Source organism: Parasteatoda tepidariorum, chromosome 1 (assembly GCF_043381705.1).
Source record: "Parasteatoda tepidariorum isolate YZ-2023 chromosome 1, CAS_Ptep_4.0, whole genome shotgun sequence".
NCBI lineage: Eukaryota > Metazoa > Arthropoda > Arachnida > Araneae > Theridiidae > Parasteatoda > Parasteatoda tepidariorum.
Genome location: NC_092204.1, coordinates 21,695,709 through 21,715,576, shown reverse-complemented (window position 1 = coordinate 21,715,576; position 19,868 = coordinate 21,695,709). Strand labels below are relative to the sequence as shown.

General features: G+C 31.5%; 1 protein-coding gene across 3 annotated transcripts; it reads right to left on the bottom strand.

Annotated features, from left to right (window-relative positions):
- Positions 1 to 51: 51 nt before the first annotated feature.
- Positions 52 to 15,001, bottom strand: LOC107436272 (PE-PGRS family protein PE_PGRS16). 3 transcript variants are annotated; one of them, XM_016047914.3, is made up of 2 exons: positions 14,438 to 15,001; positions 52 to 1,200 (listed from the first exon to the last, which is right to left on the bottom strand). In XM_016047914.3, exons 1-2 carry the CDS (start codon positions 14,447 to 14,449, stop codon positions 304 to 306), a joined length of 909 nt encoding a protein of 302 aa, XP_015903400.1. In that variant the 5' UTR covers positions 14,450 to 15,001; the 3' UTR covers positions 52 to 303. The 3 variants fall into 3 exon arrangements, with proteins under 3 accessions (XP_015903400.1, XP_071033661.1, XP_071033667.1); XM_071177560.1 differs by lacking the exon at positions 14,438 to 15,001 and adding an exon at positions 13,803 to 14,051; XM_071177566.1 differs by lacking the exon at positions 14,438 to 15,001 and adding an exon at positions 11,214 to 11,287.
- Between the last annotated feature and the right edge of the window lie 4,867 nt (positions 15,002 to 19,868).

Genomic DNA, 19,868 nt, shown 5'->3' with positions numbered 1-19,868 from the left:
ATTTCCCTTTTAAAATATTTTATGGCTTTTCAGAATAAAAAGAAGAAAATGACTTTTAAAAAAAATGTATTTATTCACGTTTCTTCACACTTAACAGTTTGTTCAATTCACAAGTATAAGCTCATTGTATTTTGTAACATAGACTTAAAATATACAGTGTTAAGGACACGCACACTATGAACAGATCGCAAAATGACAATATTTACATCTGCTATTTAGGTAGCTTCAATGTGGGTATATCACAAGACAAAACAAGATTTACACAAAAATTGGATGAGGGAACTGTTTCGTAGTAACTAAAAATTAGTGATGACCATGGTGGCCACCGTGGAAATGACCAAGATTAAGGATGGGAATTCCGAGACCTCCACCATGATGTAAACCAACGTGATGACCTCCATGAATACCGTGACCACCGTGATGGTGTCCAAAACCACCAGAGCCATGTGCTGTCAGATGTTCAATGTGAATAGGATTTCCATGTCCCCCATGGTGACCTCCATAACCATGTCCACCATGGTGGGCTCCATAACCACGTCCACCATGATGACCTCCAAAACCGTGTCCTCCGAACGGGCCGCCAACAGATGACTTTTTAATGAATTTCACAAATTTGACGACAGGAAGGGGAGGAGGAATATATTTTACTTCCTTGATAACTATAGGTTCTTTCTCTATAGAATGACCTGGCTTGTCGAGTCCAGCATTAAGGAGCTTTCCCCCATAAAGTCCACCATGAAGATCTTCAGCGTTGATTGCACTACCATGTGTGCCTGCAGAAGTGAGTCCACCATGTAGACCTTCAGAATGAAGTCCACCGTGCAGACCTTCGGAATGAAGTCCCCCATAAAGATCAGCAGAATGAGATTCACCATGAGCGAGACCTTCTGCATGGAATCCCCCGTGTATTCCTTCTGAATGGAGTCCCTCGTGTAGTCCTACTGCGTGGAATCCCCCGTGTATTCCTTCTGAATGGAGTCCCCCGTGTAGTCCTTCTGACTGGAGTCCCCCGTGTAGTCCTTCTGACTGGAGTCCCCCGTGTAGTCCTTCTGAATGGAGCCCTCCATAAAGACCACCTAATCCTCCGTGGGATCCACCATGGAGAAGCCCTTCCTTGAGGAGTATGGGAGCAAGAATTTCGTGAGGTATCTTACTGGCTACCACCAGCATCAGTACGGACAGAGCATGAAGTGTAAGGAACTGAAACGAAAATAAAAGTATAAGTACAAGGGTTGAACAAAATTATGTAAATATTTCTATACTAGCATTTTTATACTAACACAACACTTCTATGCTAACTCTATGTAAACAATCTTTCTTTCAGCAACAAATGTTTTGGAAGATTTTTACATGGCATGCTTGAAACTTTTAGAATTGGTGTAATTTTTTACCCCTGCAAAGTTCGAATGTACCAAAATGAAGAGAGGAAGTTAATTCTTTCTTTTTAGTTTAAATTTCAGCTATGTTGAAATCATTCTATAGCACTGTAATATTTACAGTCGAATACTTTTCTTAAAAAAATTATAGTTTTATTGAAAAAGGAAAGAAGCTTTTAACTTCCTTAGCTCATCCTCGTAGATGCACTGCCTTATTAAAAAGAACTTTAATTCTAAAAGCTTCAGGCATGATCTTTCAAATCGTAGCAACAGTCTTGCCATATAAAATCATCCAAGACCCATTTGGTGCTAAAGGAAAGATTTTTTACACTAAGTTAGTACTAAAGTGTTTCTATATTTTCTCCCTCTCATTTATGTCGTAGTAGTACTTGCTCAACATAACCTCCTCTTCAAACTCAAGTTTTAAATAAGAGTAGAAAATTTGATTTTTACTTAGAAATATGTTGCTTAGAAGGAAGTAAACTCTTCAATGCAATTAAATATACATTTTTCTTATAAAAAAATTATTGAATTTATCTTAATTATTATTATTTTTAACTATTACATAAAAATTGATAAATTTTAGTTTTAATAATTTATGCATATTGTAGAATATTTTTATAACGTATTTCTTTACGTTTTGGACACGAACCGAAATTCACGAAACTCAAATAATAAGATACATATAAGTCATAAAATTGTCCAAAAGGATACTTCAATCACATTTCCAACCTTTTTTAATATATTTTTTTCGTTAAAATAAAACAAGGAAAAGTCAAATTATATTTTACATAAATGTTAGAAAACAAGGATAAGCCCAATTATATTTTCGCGTAAACAATCATGTTTTAAAAGTTAATAAAAAAAATCGTAAAATATTTTAATTTAGTCATAAAATTGTCCCAATTATCCACTATCATGTACATATTTGCTCTCAGGTGGATATACAAGTTGAAAAAATTTAAAAAATATGTAGAAAATGTTATTTTACGGGTACCGAGACTATTTTCTAAAGCATGTATCATATGATACATGCTTCACAGGGATACCAACAGCTCCGCTTTCCGGAAAAAAATTTATAGAGTTGTGAAAAATAAAAACAGAAGCATGAATATTGTTCAATTTTGAAAGCTTAACCACAAAATTACGTATTCTAAGCTTCAGTACAAACATTCGTTTTAATTATTTTTACGTAGGAGTGGGCAAAATCACTTTAAGTTAAAGTTGCTATACTGAAATTAACGCTTTAAATCATAGAAAGTTTTCCTCAAAGTGCAGCAAATTGGCATTTCTAGTTTTAATGCGTAACTCTTAAGTTTTCCAACAACCGTACAAACTGCAGCAATACAGAAAATGAAATACGTAAATAAATTTCTGATAAATCTAGAAAAATCTCATTCGATTTTTGCTGTATTATAAGTATTTGCATTTTGATATTCTTAAAGTACTCCACATTAAAACCAAATTCCTTAAGCATAGATAAAATGTACCATATTCAGAAAATGATTGGCAAAATATAAATGTTATATGCCATTATAACTTGAGGTTCCCTGCTCCCAGTGGTCTTTTAAGATATTTGAAGAGGCACCAAAATTTTTCTTCTAAAATGTGTTTTTCGTCCTTAAAAAATTTATGATGAAACATTCCTGATAACCCTCAATATTTGTTTTATTTTATTTTTATTGTGCGCATTCTAAACAAACCCAGAGAGGCCATCTGTTCCGGTTTGGTAAAAAATATTTTTAAAAAAGGTAGAGAACTACCAACTAAAATTTGTAGCCTTTCTTAACGGAAAATCTCAACTTTACGCCAACTTTCTAAAAGCTTAACACTTACCTGCATTGCTTTAATGCGAGAGTAAATTCAGGACAGGAATTTCTGCCTTACGGCACTTGCCTCTTTAACAGAGTTATTAACCAGAAAGGCAACGAAAGACCTACCTAGGTGTATATGCCCCCTTAAATAATTTTCAAAATATTTTATTTCTTTTGTAAACTATTAAAAAAAATATTATTATTTTTTTTTTCAATTTTGGGGTGGGGGTTATGATCCCCATGACCGCCCCGCTGAATCCGCCACTGATTCCAAAGAGTCATAGTCATATTATTGCTCAACGCTTTTAGGCCCCAAAGGGGCGTTTTACTTTTTCATCATTATTTGTGAAGTAATTTTCATCACGAGTTTTAAAAACAGAAAGAAAAATAAAAGGAATAATAATCATGATCTAGAAAAAAGCACAAATAATTTTGAACTATTTTGCTGCAATTGGAACGCCATTGGCAGAATCGCAGCACCAATAAAAAAACCAGAGTTATGATCAGTTAGATAAAAGACAGGAGGGCCAATCGCTTGCAGTTTTATAATTTAAATTTATAAATTAAATTATAAAAAAAGTACAATAAAATCAAAGTATCAATAGAAATCAATAAAAATAAGTATAAAAGTATCAATAAAAGATTAAAAATAGCGAAGAAAAAGGAGAATTTATCCGATAAAGCAACTTCGCTTGTGAAAAAATGGGCTTGGGTTCTGATTTTTGAATCTTCAATTGGCATTTCTGCTTTAAAAATATTGTGGTAGTTTGCGGCTGAGCATTTTTGTGCTTTTTTATAAAATTGTGTGAAGTGTCATTAAAGTTTCAGTGAGGGTCTTTAATTTAAAATATCTATGCATATCTTTGTTTTGAATAAAATATGGAACTCCACACATTTCTCTTAGTAATTTAATTTGGAAGACATTAATTTTTTTTTAGCATTAACATATACAACATTACATCACATTTGAGCATTTACAACACCTGTCTGGTACAATTACATTATTGTAATTGTTCCAGACAGGTGTTGCATAAATAATTATGATCAGAAGTATATACAAACTTAATCGGAGATTTACATTACTTCAGTTAAAATAAATTCCACAGAAGTCTTTTATTGATAGTATATTATTTTACATTTAAAATATCAAATGGTAACTTAGGGTTTCTAAATTAGCGCCCGTGAACTATGTTATAGACGCCAATTATTAAGAATTACAAGCTAAGATTTGTCAACTTTTTTAAGATGCTCAACACTTAAACAAAGGGGCGTATTAAATTACATTTTAAATTATTTAGAAGTAGTGGTTGGCATAAACCTTAGAAAAATCGAATTTACTAAACCAAGAATCATACATTACAAGACAACCACCAAGCGAAGATATTTATCGTTGCGCACTTTTCTTAAACTTATGCCAATATTGTGTTGGCATTTTATATATAATTAAACGTCATAGGTAAACGAAGAACACCTTAACTTAATTTTTTAATTATTATATTATCTAACATTTAAAATATCAAGTGGTAGCTTAAAAATTTCTGAGTTAGTTTTTGTAATGTACTATTTAGGAAAAAACAAAAACTTTTTAAGTGATTTTGCTTTCTACAGTGGTGTCAACCATGTCAACATGATCCGTTTTGCAGTGAAGCCAAAGGCGACTAAAAGTGTAAGAAACGGTAGATTATTTTATTTTATTTGTTGAACAGTCGACTCAATTAACTCCGGAGCCTTGTAATTTTGAACCCAATCCAGAATACAAGGGAACTCTTGGATCAGATATTGGGAGAAATTTGCCTTCATGGAGAACATTTTGATGGAACTAACGGGAATTTGCGTTACATGGAGAGGTTAGCCTGATGGCAAGAGGACTGGTCATCAGGCCTAAGAAAAATACCACATTTTTCCTTCAACTTTTTATATTTTTGCTTAAATATATGTAAAGTAGTGAACAGATGTCGATCAATTTTAATTTATTGAAATATTAATACGGGCCTTTTACAGAGTTGCCACAAACGACTTTAAAAGGTAAAAGTGGTGACTAATAAAAAATTAAATTTTGCAACTTCTTCCAGCATATTTTTTACAATTTAACCCCTTGGAGACGGGTGATTCAGAAAAGCATTCGTACAAAATCAAAATCAAGTTGTAATTAAATAAAAAAAACGGTAACTTAAATGTAGTTGTTTCTAACTTGACAGACTTACTTTGCTTTTACCTTAATTATTGTTAGTTTAATCATATATATAATCAATGTTAATTCAAAGTATATAACTAAATAGTTTTATTTTGAACAAAGTAATGGTGAATTAAATAAATCAAACAATTATAACTCCACCCACAAATAAACTGCTAAAGAAACACTCTGATTACCAGTTTTATCTTTTTACCCTGATTAATACAGTTTTATGCTGTTACAGTGTTGCCAGATTGGGCTACAAGTAGCGGATTGGGCTACTTTCAAAAGTCCCCGCTACTGAAAATTGAATTTTCGCTACTTGCTACTTTTTGGGCTACTTATTATTTNAGGGTTAAAGAACTAGATGTCGAAGCTTAAAATTCGGAAATCAAAGCGATACTTTCTTGCAACTATTTAATATAAGAGCACTTTTCAGCTAATTACCATTTTTTTTAAAGAAACATTATTTATTATTATAACTACATTCAATTATTTTAGAAATTATTATTATTTCTTAAAAAAAACCCTCTATTGGCTGAGGATTTTCAGTTTTTAAATTGAGCGATTGAATAACCCTTGTGGAATCCAAGTAGGGATGCAAAACTTGCAATGCTTCGTGAATAAATTTTTTCAAGTGGTAGCGAAATTTAAGCTTAAATCTATCCAGTTTTATCTTTTTACCCTGATTGATACGGTTTTATGCTGGCACGTATTTGTGTTTGTGACAGTCGGCGCGAAAGGGTTAAAAGTAGATGCATACCCTCCAACTTATGAGGATTTTGAAAATAATTCTTTCTAGTGGTAGCGAACCAAAGTAGAAATTTTTAAAGCAAATGGATCTCTATTAAAACTTTTATCAGAACTTAAGAATCTAGCCATATGGCCTGCACTTTTATAAGTAATAGTGGACAAGTTACGCTAAAATTAATTTTTTTTAAATATTAAGACATTAATTTTGCTACCGTCTGAAAAGAAGATTTCTGAAACTACGGAAATTCCGTAGCAGTTGGAGGGTATGTATGATGTATGTTTTATGGTAGACAAAAATTGTTTGTTTCTGGAAAGTTATTCCTAAAAATGAAATCTTGTGACACCTTTTCTCCTTTGATAAAAAAAGACCGATTTTCTTAATAGAAATCGTGCTTAGGAATAGGTTAATGCACAACTTTGTCTAGCACTGCATAAAAGTTTGACGTTACTGCTGCATGTTTTATTAGGAATCTAATTTATTTAATCGCAAGAGATTCTCTTGCTTACTTGTTTTCTATCCAATGGGAATTTTCCTGATTAATTCNTTAACCCTTTCGCGCCGACTGTCACAAATACGTGCCAGTATGAAACCGTATCAACCAGGGTAAAAAGATAAAACTGGAAATCAAAGTAATTCTTTAGCAATTTATTTGTGGGCGGGGTTATAATTTTTTGATTTATTTTATTCACCATTACTTTGTTCAAAATAAAATTATTTAGTTATACTTTGAACTAACCTTGATTATATATATGATTAAACAAACAATAATTAAAGTAAAAGCAAAGTAAGTCTATCAAATTAGCAACGCCTGCATTTAAGCTACCGTTTCTTATTTATTCACATCCTGATTCTGATTTTGTACGAATGCTTTTAAGAATCACCCGTCTCCAAGGGGTTAAAATTCGGAAATAAAAGCGATACTTTCTTGCATCAATTTAATATAAGAGCACTTTTCAGCTAATTACCACTTTTTTTAAAGAAACATTATTTATTATTATAACTACACTCAATTATTTGTTAGAAAACGAAGAAGTTCCCAAAGTCTCTAAAGCAAACTATTTGGGTATCACTATGAACTGCACCCTAAATTGGAAATATCACGTCTCTAATATACTTAAAAAAGCTGAAGCTGCTTATCAAGCTTTGAAACCCATTCTAAATAGCAATAGCAAAACGGCTTTAACCCCTTGGGGACGGGTGATTCAGAAAAGCATTCGTACAAAATCTGAATCAGGATGTAATTAAATAAAAAACGGTAACTTAAATATAGTCATCGCTAATTTTAGAGACTTACTTTGCTTTTACTTTAATTATTGTTAGTTTCATCATATATATAATCAATGTTAATTCAAAATATAACTAAATAGTTTTATTTTGAACAAAGTAATGGTGAATTAAATAAATGAAACAATTATAACTCCGCCCACAAATAAACTGCTAAAGAAATACCTTGATTACCAGTTTTATCTTTTTACCCTGATTGATACGGTTTTATGCTGGCACGTATTTGTGACAGTCGGCGCGAAAGGGTTAAACACGAAAAGGCACATTTATCTAATGTGCATAAGACCAGTGCTCAGCTGTGCATCCCCGGCATAGGGGACGCTTACAAATACACAAAGAGAGAGACTCAGAGTCTTCGAACACAAAACCCTAAGACGAATCACTGGGGCTCCCTCGTTTGTCAGAAATGACAAACGATACCTCTATAATGACCTCAAAATAGACGAGTACCTCTTTAAACTCAATGCATCCTTTTTTAAAGGTGCCAAAAATTGTTCAACATGCAAATTCAATAAGTTATTAGACATTGATTTCATAGATAATAATAAAAATTTCAGCCCGATAACCGCTTTTTTCTTAAGCGACTGTGTTCTCTCTAAGCATTTCGGATAATCATGACTATCCCCACTGCCCTAGACAAACTGTGTTCTCTGCACCAATGAAGCCCGGCTATACCGGGGGGAGGCGAGAGAGTGCACAGGGAGTCTTCCCCCTTTTGTAAATAGTGTAAATATTTTTTCTTTATCTTTATCTTCAATTTGTTCCCTTTATTATGCATCAACTTGCGATTTATTTTTATGTATGACCCAGACTTGATTTTATCAATTATTGTTCATTCTGAAATTTTACTTAATGTTAACGCAGCACCTCCCTTCCCTTCCACCACATATTATTCAATTTAGATGAAAGAGCAGATATCCATTCATGGATAGGTACTCTGAAAAACTTGATTAGTTAGTTATTTGTTAGAAATTTTCATTATTTCCTAAAAAACCCTCTATTGGCTGAGGGTTTTCAGTTTTTAAATTGAGCGATTGAATAACCCTTGTGGAATCCAAGTAGGGATGCAAAACTTGCAATGCTTCGTGAATAAATTTTTTCAAGCGGTAGCGAAATTTAAGCTTAAATCTATCCAGTTTTATCTTTTTATCTTTGTTTCACGGAATAAAAGTATTTACTGAATCTACGTAAATAGCAGTTGGAGGGTATAAAAAGGTAACTCAAATTGCCATTTTATAAATATAGGTGAATTATTTTTATAAAATGGAGAGTAAATCAAATTTTCTAAGCTCATAAACAGGACCGGCGATAAGGACTTCAAATTATTAGCTAGTAAATTAGCCAAATATCAAACGTATTAGCCAATTTTCGAAATTCTTAGCCAAACGCAAAATTTTTTTGATTAATTTTTTCCCGTAAAAACTTTTAAATCAAAATACTGTAAGTTGAGTTATTTTGTAAATATTAATCAAATTCAAATCAAGAATCAATTTGTAGTTAGGGAGGAGTAATTAAGCAATGGATGGGAAGGAAATAGGAATAGGTTGGGGTTAATTTTTGATTATTTTTTAGACTAGAGGGGGGGGGGGCAGTATTATAAGGATAAACCTGAAGCAACATTATGGTGTCACATTATTGTCACGAGAAAATATATTTTCTTCAAAAATAGTTGGATGATAATATGCATTTTGCTACCACTTTATCTGTTTTATTGACGCAAACAACAGGAAAGAATTTCGTCATGCGATCTGGTAACGAACGCGTTAATCTGTATTTTATGGTAGTTTGTCTCATGCTTACATTATCTGAATTATTATTTTTCTAATTGGTTAGGCAACGTATCTAACGGAAATTACTGAATTAATTAGAAAATATAGGATTTGTTCAAAAAAATTCCTTTTCACCTTTTTCCGCGATTTTTTTTCTTCCAGGATTAAGAGAAATATATATTTTTCTTTTCGATAGAAAAAATCATTCGCCAAAACACAATTTTTCTCGCCGAATTTGTAATTTTATCGCATTTGGCAAGGTGGCGAACATAGAGTTGAAATATCAACTCTATGGTGGCGAATGCGTAGCGCGAATCCTGCACGCATTTAGCATAAATTTTGTCTTCACTAGAAAAAAAATTTCCCACTTATACGAAGCAAATGGGCAAGTCTGCCTGTATGCGTCTTCCAACTTTCAACGCTTTTGTAAAAATTTACTCAAGTGGTAGTTATGTTTATTTTTAAATTTTTTTTTTTAATTTTTTTATTATTATAATATTTTTTTTTATTCATTTAAACTTATTTTCCACACCACTACATATAAATGATTTAAAAGTTCCAATATAACGCCACTGTGTTCCAGCTCTATCGAGGCGAGGCTTTTAAAATGTTAACAAAATTACTAAAAATTCTGAAAGTTTTGATTTTTCTACATCCACCACTCTATAAAATAGTTTACAAAAAGCGTAGTAGTTGGCAGGCCTGTTGTTTCATTCTGAGCGAATGCAGCCAATTTTTCCAGAAGTTTTTATATATAACTTTCGTTTCCCATTACATTCTTTCATTGATAAATTTAATAAAGAATGATTTCAACCAACGAATAAATTAAACATTTATGTAAATGCATGAATATAATAAATTTGCGTGAGTTAAGTATAAAAGACCTTTGTCCATATTCGATTTTTCAATTTGCAATTTAACTACCTAAAAAAATTTTTAGAAAGAGAAAAAATTGGCAGGTATGAAGTGTTAAAATAGTTAACTAAAATTTTGTAAATTATAGTTTTTAATTTTTTAACACTTTAAGTCATTATTAGAAATTGGAGCAGGTAGCACCAATGTCTATATTTATAGAGTGGCGCTTTTAAGTTGCAAAAATAGTAAAAAGTTATAGTAACCTATCTTCCTCTCTTTCTTTCTCTTTATTTAACTAAAACTGGGTGCCTGGGCCGCGCAGCGTCCCCTAACCCATTCATCATGAAGTATTTACAAGTTGAATTAAAAAACATTTTGAATTATGCAGCATTTAGGTAGCATTACAGAAGATCAAGCATATTTGCTTGATAAATTAAACATGATTTGATATTTAATATAAGTCATGATTTATGCAATAATCAGAAATTTTCGTGAATATAAAAAGCACAATTGATATTTAAGCATTGATTGGTATTAAATTTGATGCAGTCATAGGTTGTGATTAAAGTATGAAATTAAATTAATATAACCTATCTTCCTAGTGTAACTCAGTAGCACATATAGATTTAGATTGTTTGTACGTAGTGGTGTTCAAAATCATTCTAAATGAAATTTATTAAATCAGTAATGAATATTAAATCATAAAATTTACTACCACTCTAAATATTCAAACAGAAGTGTTCCGATAAATTGTAATTAAATGATTAATTTATAGTTCTGTATTTTCTCCAGGAATCCTAAATTTTGTACTATTAACCTCATATTAAGTAGTTTAAAGTGCTAGCACAATTTACCTAAATTTAAAATTTTTTTAGTTTTTTCAATTCTTAACCACTTTATGAAGTAAAAAAAAATTGCTAATTAATTAATTTTAACATTTTACAAAATTATCACTAGCTGCAAAATTTAATAAAAAGACATTAAATGTCACATAACAAAATTTCTTTAAAAGAAATTAAATTTAGTAACTAATTCTGGCACATACTTTCAACATATATGGAACTTAATTAAATGATATGTTTTTGGCTTAAATATCAATTATTTTAAATGTAAGTTATAGTGGTAATTACAATTGAATAATAAAAGAGATAATAAATAAATAAAAATTGAGATTGTATCACTATTTACCTGTGTTATCCCCGCGTTTTCTTGGTGATAAATTAACTACTGCTTAAGAAGTGATACATCCGTTAAAAGAAATTGAGACCTGCGGGCCAACTGCATGGGTGTCGAACCCAGTGGCCAGCCCCCCCCCCCAAACTCTTGGGCAAATTNTTAAGTCTAAAGATGACTTCGAGTTTAATATGGAGTTGAGGGCCCAATAGGCGCCATTCGCTTTTTCAATAATTTTATTTATGTGTTGTTTCCAACTTAAATTAGAGGTGATGGTGACTCCTAGATATTTTGCACTCTTTGTGGGTTTAATGATCTGCTTATATAGGACTATATCAGGAATAGTTCTACCTTTCTTTTTACTATTGAAAATAATCATTTGGCACTTATCCGGGTGTAGTTTTTTAGACTAGAGGGGGGGGGGGCAGTATTATAAGGATAAACATAAAGCAATATTGTGGTATTGTCACATTATTGTCATGAGAAAATATATTTTCTACAAAAATAGTTGGATAATAATATGCATTTTGCTACCACTTAATCTGTTTTATTGACACAAACTACAGAAAAGAATTTCGTCACGCGATATCACGCGATCCGGTAACGAATGTGTTAATCTGTATTTTATGGTAATTTGTCTCATGCCTACATTATCTGGATTATTATATTTCTAAATGGTTAGGCAACGTATCTAACGGAAATTACTGAATTAATTAGAAAATATAGGATTTGTTCAAAAAAATTCCTTTTCACCTTTTTCCTCGATTTTTTTTCCTTCCAGGATTTAGAGAAATATATATTTTTCTTTTCACTAAGAAAAATCATTCGCCAAAACACAATTTTTCTCGCCGAATTCGTAATTTTATCGCATTTGGCAAGGTAATGAATGCGTAGCACGGATCCTGCACACATTTAGCATAAATTTTGTCTTCACTAGAAAAACAATTTCCCACTTATACGAAGCAAATGGGCAAGTTCGCCTGTATGCGTCTTCCAACTTTCGAAGCTTTTGTAAAAATTCTTTCAAGTGGTAGTTATGTTTATGTTTAAAGTTTTTTTTTTCCTTTTTTCTTTACTATTATTATTTTAAGCTTATTTTCCACACCATTGCATATAAATGATTTAAAAGTTCATATACAACGCCACTTTGTTCCAGCTCTGTCGTGGTAAGGCTTTTAAAATGTTAATAAAATTACACAAATTTCTAAAAGTTTTAATTTTTCTACGTGAACCACTCTATAAAATATTTTACAAAAAGTGTTGGCAGCCTATTGTTTCATTGTGAGCGAATGCAACCAATTTTTCCCGAAGTTTTTATAAATAACCTTTGTTTCCCATTACATTCTTTCATTTATAAATTTAACACGCTCACGCCGGGGTGACCCACCGGTGGGTCACGCTAGATTGTCTGATCTTGGCAGCGCACCGGAGTAAAATCTGGTAACAAATAAATTTCATTTCTTAGTTTTTTTCCGGGAATAATAAAAATCCATAACTACCAATTGTTTTTAACGGATGCAATTTTTATATTGAATTGCTTCTTCGCCGTGTTAATTCCCTTACAGTGAATTGTTATTGTTGAGAATAGATTAACTCCTCTCGAATATTATCTAATATTGAAATATTTCTTCTACCAGTATTTTCTCTTTTTCCCGGCGTGAACGTGTTAATAAAGAATGATTTTAACCTACGAATAAATTAAAGATTTATGTAAATGCATGAATATAATAAGTTGGCATGAGTTAAGTATAAAAGACCTTTGTCCATAAGCGATTTTTCAATTTGCAATTTTACTACCTTAAAAAAATGTTAGAAGGAGAAAAAATTGACAGGTATGAAGTGTTAAAATAGTTAACGAAAAATTTGTAAATTATAGTTTTTAATTTTTCACCACTTCAAGTCATTATTAGAAATCGGAGCAGCTAGCACCAATGTCTATATTTATAAAGTAGGTACCGCTTTTAAGCTGCAAAAATAATAAAAAGTGATAGTAACCTATTTTCCTATTTAACTCAGTAGCACATTTAGATTGTTTGTACGTAGTGGTGTACAAAATCATTCTAAATGAAATTTATTAAATCAGTAATGAATATTAAATCATAAAATTTACTACCACTCTAAATATTCAGACAGAAGTGTTCGGATAAATCGCAATTAAAAGATTAATTTACAGTTCTGTATTTTCATTATTGATTCAGGAAGCCTAAATTTTGTACTATTAACCTCGTATTAAGCCGTTTAAAGTGCTAGCACAACTTACCTAAATTTAAAATTTTTTAGTTTTTTCAATTCTCAACCACTTTATGAAGTAAAAAAAATTGCTAATCAATTAATTTTAACATTTTTCAAAATCATCACTAGCTGCAAAATTAAAAAAAAAAAAAACATTAAATGGCACATGACAAAATTTCTTTAAAAGAAATTAAATTTAGTAACTAATTTTAGCACATATTTTTAATACAGACATATTTTTAATCGATATTAATTAAAGTTATGTTTTTGGTTTAAAATAAATTATTTTAAATATAAGTTATAGTAGTAATTACAATTGAATAATAAAAGAGATAATAAATAAATAAAAATTGAGATTGTATCACTATTTACCTGTGTTATCCCCGCGTTTTCTTGGTGATAAATTAAATACTGCTTAAAGAAGTGATATATCCATTAAAAAAAATTGAGACCTGGTGTTGAACCTCCCGATTTTACCAGGATATATTTTATTTACATTTAAAATGATTTATGATGACTTAGACCACCACAACGTATAACTAATTCAAAGAAATATATTAAGTCCTAACATTATTCATTAATAATATTGAGTGTTCAAAAGAATTTTTACGCTCAACTCTAAACTATAACTTGCTATGTTGCCACCGCTGCCAAAAATCTTAACCAAAATGTGTAAAAGATGGCATTTATGGCAAATGGTTAAGATGAAATTAATAGTTAATATGAGAAAATCAAAATAATTCTTTTAAGTAAAAACTAAATTTTTTTAATTTTTATTTTAAAAGGACTGTTTTGATTTATCAAAATTAAACAACGACAACTAAAAATAAAATAGCATTTCAGCTAAAAATTTCTGTATTATTTATGTTTCTAAAGAAACAATCACAATTGTTTTGACCGCTAAAGGTTATTAAACGAGTTTCACATTGCATTTTCTGATACGCAAAATTTAAAGCATTCTGTCAACAAACAAGTTGGTTTAAACACAAAACTAAGTATCGTCTTACCGTTCCTTTCATCTTGGATGTAAGCCGAATATGATATCCAGAACGAATTTGGCAGTAAAGAAAGTACAACACCTTCTTTTATAAGCTGACCACAACAACGTTGGTGTTATAATCTCTTCCTCAAGCCTCCATCATCCAACCACCCTCGGGGTCCTGATCTTATTTTTGCGACATATGTCGCAAGTAAAAAAAGAAGGGCGCAACCTTTTACACTTTTTTCTAGAAAGGGAAAGTTTATCAGATCGGAAATTGTTGTTCGACTTCCGTTTATGAAGATCACATCGACGAATGGATGTTTTTCCTCAGCCTGGGGGTAAGAACACGAACAAAGGATGGAAGAGTTGATTCTTATTTTATCTCTATCATGTTGATGGAATAAAAAAAGAAGGCGATTTCTGGAATAGGCGTAGTGGCGTCTAGATCAGAATAAAAACGACCTCGTTTTTTGGATTGAGGAATAGGATTCTTATGCAGGGAGGAGCTGGTTAATTTCCTTCAACACATCAACAATGAAGAAGATCGTAACTTATGTCGTAACACGAAAACAATTATGAAATCTTTATCTACAACAAAGAGATAGATTTTAATAGTGTTGAATATAAAGAAAACCCCGAGCCTATTTAAAAACTGGTCGACGAAGTAACGTTAAGATTTACAAAATGTAACGTTAAGATTTGCATTAATCCGTATGGTCTAGAATGTATCATTTAAAAATGTAATATTTATAAATAGAATATCAACGAAAATATCTTTAGGCGAGTTGTTTTGGATAAAGTATGACACATTTAGAACTCTTTTTATTTTTCAAATATCTTGAATTCCTTTCTGATAGCCCAATTGTAGAAAGTTTTAATTATAAACAGCAACTTACACATTGTTTCTTTTTTCTTTTTTTTTTTGAAAGATGTGACATTGAGTACGAAAATTTCATAGCCAGGATTTGTAAAACTAAGAAGTTTTCCATATTTTTAGAATGAAAAATAAAATCATTCCTCATTATGACGTCTGAAGGCTATTAAAAACAAAAATGTTACCGGGACATAGATGTTCCACGTAATTATCACCGTTTAAAAATTGATTATTCTTTCAGAGATGCTAACTAATTCCACTTTGTTGGGAAAAAAATTTTTTAGGGGAAGCAAAATTTGTTTTTTTATTTTTCAAATATCTTGAATTCATTTCTAACAGCCCAATTGTAGAGAGTTATAATTATAAACAGCAACTTACACATCGTTTTTTTTTTTTTTTTTTTTTTTTTTTTTTTTTNCATCTTTTTTTTTTTTTTTTTTGTGACATAAAATAAAAAAAATTGACATAAAATAAAAAAATTTCATATCCAGGATTTGTGAAACTAAGAAGTTTTCCATATTTTAAAAATGACAAAAAAAAATCATGAACATAGATGTTCCACGTAATTATCACCCTTTAAAAATTGATTATTCTTTTGGAAAGGCTTACTAATTCCACTTAGTTGGGGAAAGAATTTCTTTAGGGAAACATTTTTTTTTTCTTTTTTTAATGAATGAATACAACGGAAGTTGTTTTGCCCTCTAATATACAATTTAGAAGTTCACATAAACTCTTTTTCTATTTATGTAATGGGGAGTCTTTTAAAGTGTTGCCAAACTTAAGAACATTCTGTAAATTTTAATCTTTAATTCTCCAGCACATATCAAAAAAAAAAAAAATTTTTTTTGTTGTTGAAAAAAACGGGGCAGGTAGCTTCTTTGTTTAATCCGAACACTGATGTTTCTCCTAATCTATCCTCAGCAGATATTAAAATATCGAATAAATACAGTAATATCATCGTATAAATTTATATGAAATCGGATGTAACGATTTTTTTCGGACCAACACCAAAGCGACTACGTGATTCTTAACATTCATCGATGAAAGCAACATTCTCTTAAGTTCGGTTATTCACAGTAACTTATACATCAGAGGTACCGGTTAAGTCTATCCAGTACTTTCGTTACAAGTTTGAATAAGGATACACTTACTCTTTTGCGCTATGTATGCTATGTCTCTTTAGACTAGAACATTACTATTGAGTTAAATTGTAAATTTCCTACTGCACTTTGCAGTACTGTCAAATGAGACGTGTACGAACAGAGCTTAACGGTGGACCTAATATTATTAATACAGATCTGCCACGCTAAGCTGTTGCAATATATTTTATAGCGTAGTACAGCGGTTCTCATCCTTTCAGTATTCGCGGCCTAGTTTTCAATCATAATTTTCATCGCGCCCCCCACTTACAGTAAAATGTATACAACAATAATGTATATTGAGTATTTTGAATTCTGTCTTTAAATTATTTTTAACTAACTGCCAAAACAAAAGTAAAGTAAAAGCCAGCAGCAATTGAGATTGCAGAAACTATGTTTGGAGTTAATTTTTCAAAAGAATTACCGTCCTCTTTCAAACGATACTGTTGCTCCTCGAATTGGTGATACAGCTGAAAATGTAGTGTCAGCTTTTCTCGATGTTGCGTGACAAAATGTTTTCAATACAGTTTGATGAAGCATAATAAAGATGCTCATTTAATTGTCTATGTTTGATTTTGTGATAATATGTCAGTAGTAAAACTACTTTTCTGCAAATCAATAGAACTCAAAACAACAGCGCTAGCATTATTTGCTATTTCAAATGAAGTTATGAATGAGGCAAACATAGAATGCAAAAATTGCATCGGAATATGCACCGATGGTGCTCGTTCAATATCCGGAAGGTTCGAAAGTATACAAGCACTTGTAAACTTGTAAAAAATCGCCTCCATGCGTCTGGACACATTGCATGATCCACAGAGAAGCTTTGGCTTCAAAAGAAATGCGTCCCTGGTTTTAATATTGTGTTAACTACGGTTGTAACGATTGCAAATTATATAAAAATGAGAACCCTGAGATAAAGAATCTTTTCCGCTCTTTGGGCCCAAGGAAGTCACTAAAAATTATTAATTTCTTTTTTAAATTTAGTATGCTTTGATTAAGTAAGGTGGGTAAGCCAAAGGTGGTCAGTGCTCCTAACGTAGCCCACCCCCCAAAGTAAAATTAAATTTATTTTGAATCATAAGACGTCCCTGCTGCATTGTAAATCTTGTATCTGAGGTGCACGAGGCTGAATTGGAAGATATTTCCTTGAATGGCCTCCACTCTATGAAGTGATTTAATTTTTTGCAGTTGTTCTAATTTCCGGGTGAGAAGATATTGTAATTTATATGTGTTCAAATTCTTAGAACTTTGAAAGTTTATTTCTTTTTCTTTAACCACATTACTTTAATTCTAATTAATCTATCAGATTAATAGTTTTAAGTCGTGCAAATGGTGACCATATGCATGTTCCCAAGGTGGCCCGACACCGGTGCCATCTTGGGGACACAGGGGCCACCTTCGGAAACAAACGTGAAATCTATAAAAGAGTTCATTATAAATCATTACGTAGCATATTATTTCTCAAAGAGGAATGATTGAATTGAATGCCAATTGATTTATTTCATTTTAAGCAAATATGGAACTTTGGTATTTTTTAAACTTTTATAATATTTTGACGTTCTCTGCATTTTAGCAGAAATTGCGATATTTTGTTACAAGTTTTTTGTATTGTTTGCATTTTAAAGTAATTTTTCAGGTATTTTTTTATTTTTCTGGTAATTATGAGTGTTTTTGTGGTCGATTCTGGTATTTTCTTGTAAATATGGGTATTTTTATACTAGTTATGGGTTAGGTTAGTTAACTCTAGTATGGTTATTTAACTCTTGTTAGTTAATCCTTTTGAAAAAATTAACTCAGTAATAAAGATTAAAAGAATCGCTAGTGACTTCACACAAGAACTATCAATGTAAAATAAATAAACAAATTATACACTCTGAAAAAACAAATGTCTTTTTCAAAATCGGGAAACTTGTTCCTACCAACAAGACACTTAAAGTGCCTTTTTAAAAGACGTTTGCCAATCTAAATGTTTTTTCTAAGGATAATTTGAGTAAGTGAAAAAGTGATTTCAATATATGGCTCACCTTTGGAACCTGTGGGAAACTTTAGGAGCAGAAGCTACAATTTTGAAATTGTACTATAAAATAAATGAAATTTTATGTTACAATTAAAAGTATACGTGATATATATTAGAGATAGGTGTAAAATGTTACAAAAAAAATTTCAGCCACACAGACTCAACCAGAAAATTAGGAAAAATCCTCAAAGCAAAGCCATTTTTGGCTCCCTACCTTAAGTTTTGATTCAATAAGTTGTTTCACTTAAATAAGTTATTAAATATGTCGAAATGTATTTTGTTTTCTATGTGTTTGTGCGCTTTCCTTTCATACAGTTAATCAATTTTTTTTAAATAATATTTTCTCTTGAATATTCTCACGCCACCCCCCTAGTGCGGTCGCGCCCCCCTAGGGGGGCGCGCCCCACAGGTTGAGAATCACTGGCGTAGTAGGTAATTAAAAACAAAAGTTTTCAACATTTTAAAAGCCTCAGAACGAGAGAGCTGGAGCCAATTGGCGTTTCATAGGAGCTTTTGCATCATTTAAATGTAGTAATGTGGAAAATAGTTATAACTCAAACTTACAAAACAGCGAATAGTACATAAAAACATAAATTTACCTACCACTGGAAGAAATTTTCCCAAAAAGCGTAGAATGTTGGCACCTCTGTTTACAGGATTGCCACCTACGCTTCTGGAAAAATTTATTCTTGTGGCAGCTATGTTTAGGTTTTAATGTATGATTTTTTATTCATTTAAACTTATTATTTCCACACCACTACATATGAATGATTTGAAAGTTCGTATGTAACGCCACTTGGTTCTAGCTTTAACGAAAAGGGCAGTAAGGCCTCAGATGCCCAGTTCTACTACAACGAACGATCGAATCAAGCTCTAACGAGGTAAGACTCTTAAATCGTTGTCAGAATTACTTTGGTTTTTAAATGTCTATCATTCTATAAAATATTTTGCACAAAGCATAGTAGTTAGCAGGCCTCTACATATGATTGTTTTTTAAAGCGAGAAAAAGAAGGTTTGAAGAATGAGGATTGGAAAAAATAAATGCATACCAGCCAAATCATCCGCATTTTGCGGAAGAATTTATTTTAATACATATTTAATGTTGTAAGAAAATTTCTACATTCATAGTTGATTCTAATTTCAAAAAACAATTTAAATTCATTTTAACTGCCATTACATTTAAATAGTTTAAACATACTTATAGCATGCCTGTAAATTACCTAAAATCGCTAAATGTGAGGCCGGGATAGCCTAGTTTGCAGGGCGCTGGACTCACGTTTGTGAGAACGAGAGTTCGAATCCCGCCGGCCGAAGTAAATGGTGACTGGCGCACGTTAAATCTGGCGGATCACAAAGTCCTTCCTGTCTCCATAACAAATCAATACCTCCGGGGGTATTGATTGGGTACTGCCTTAATGGCCGA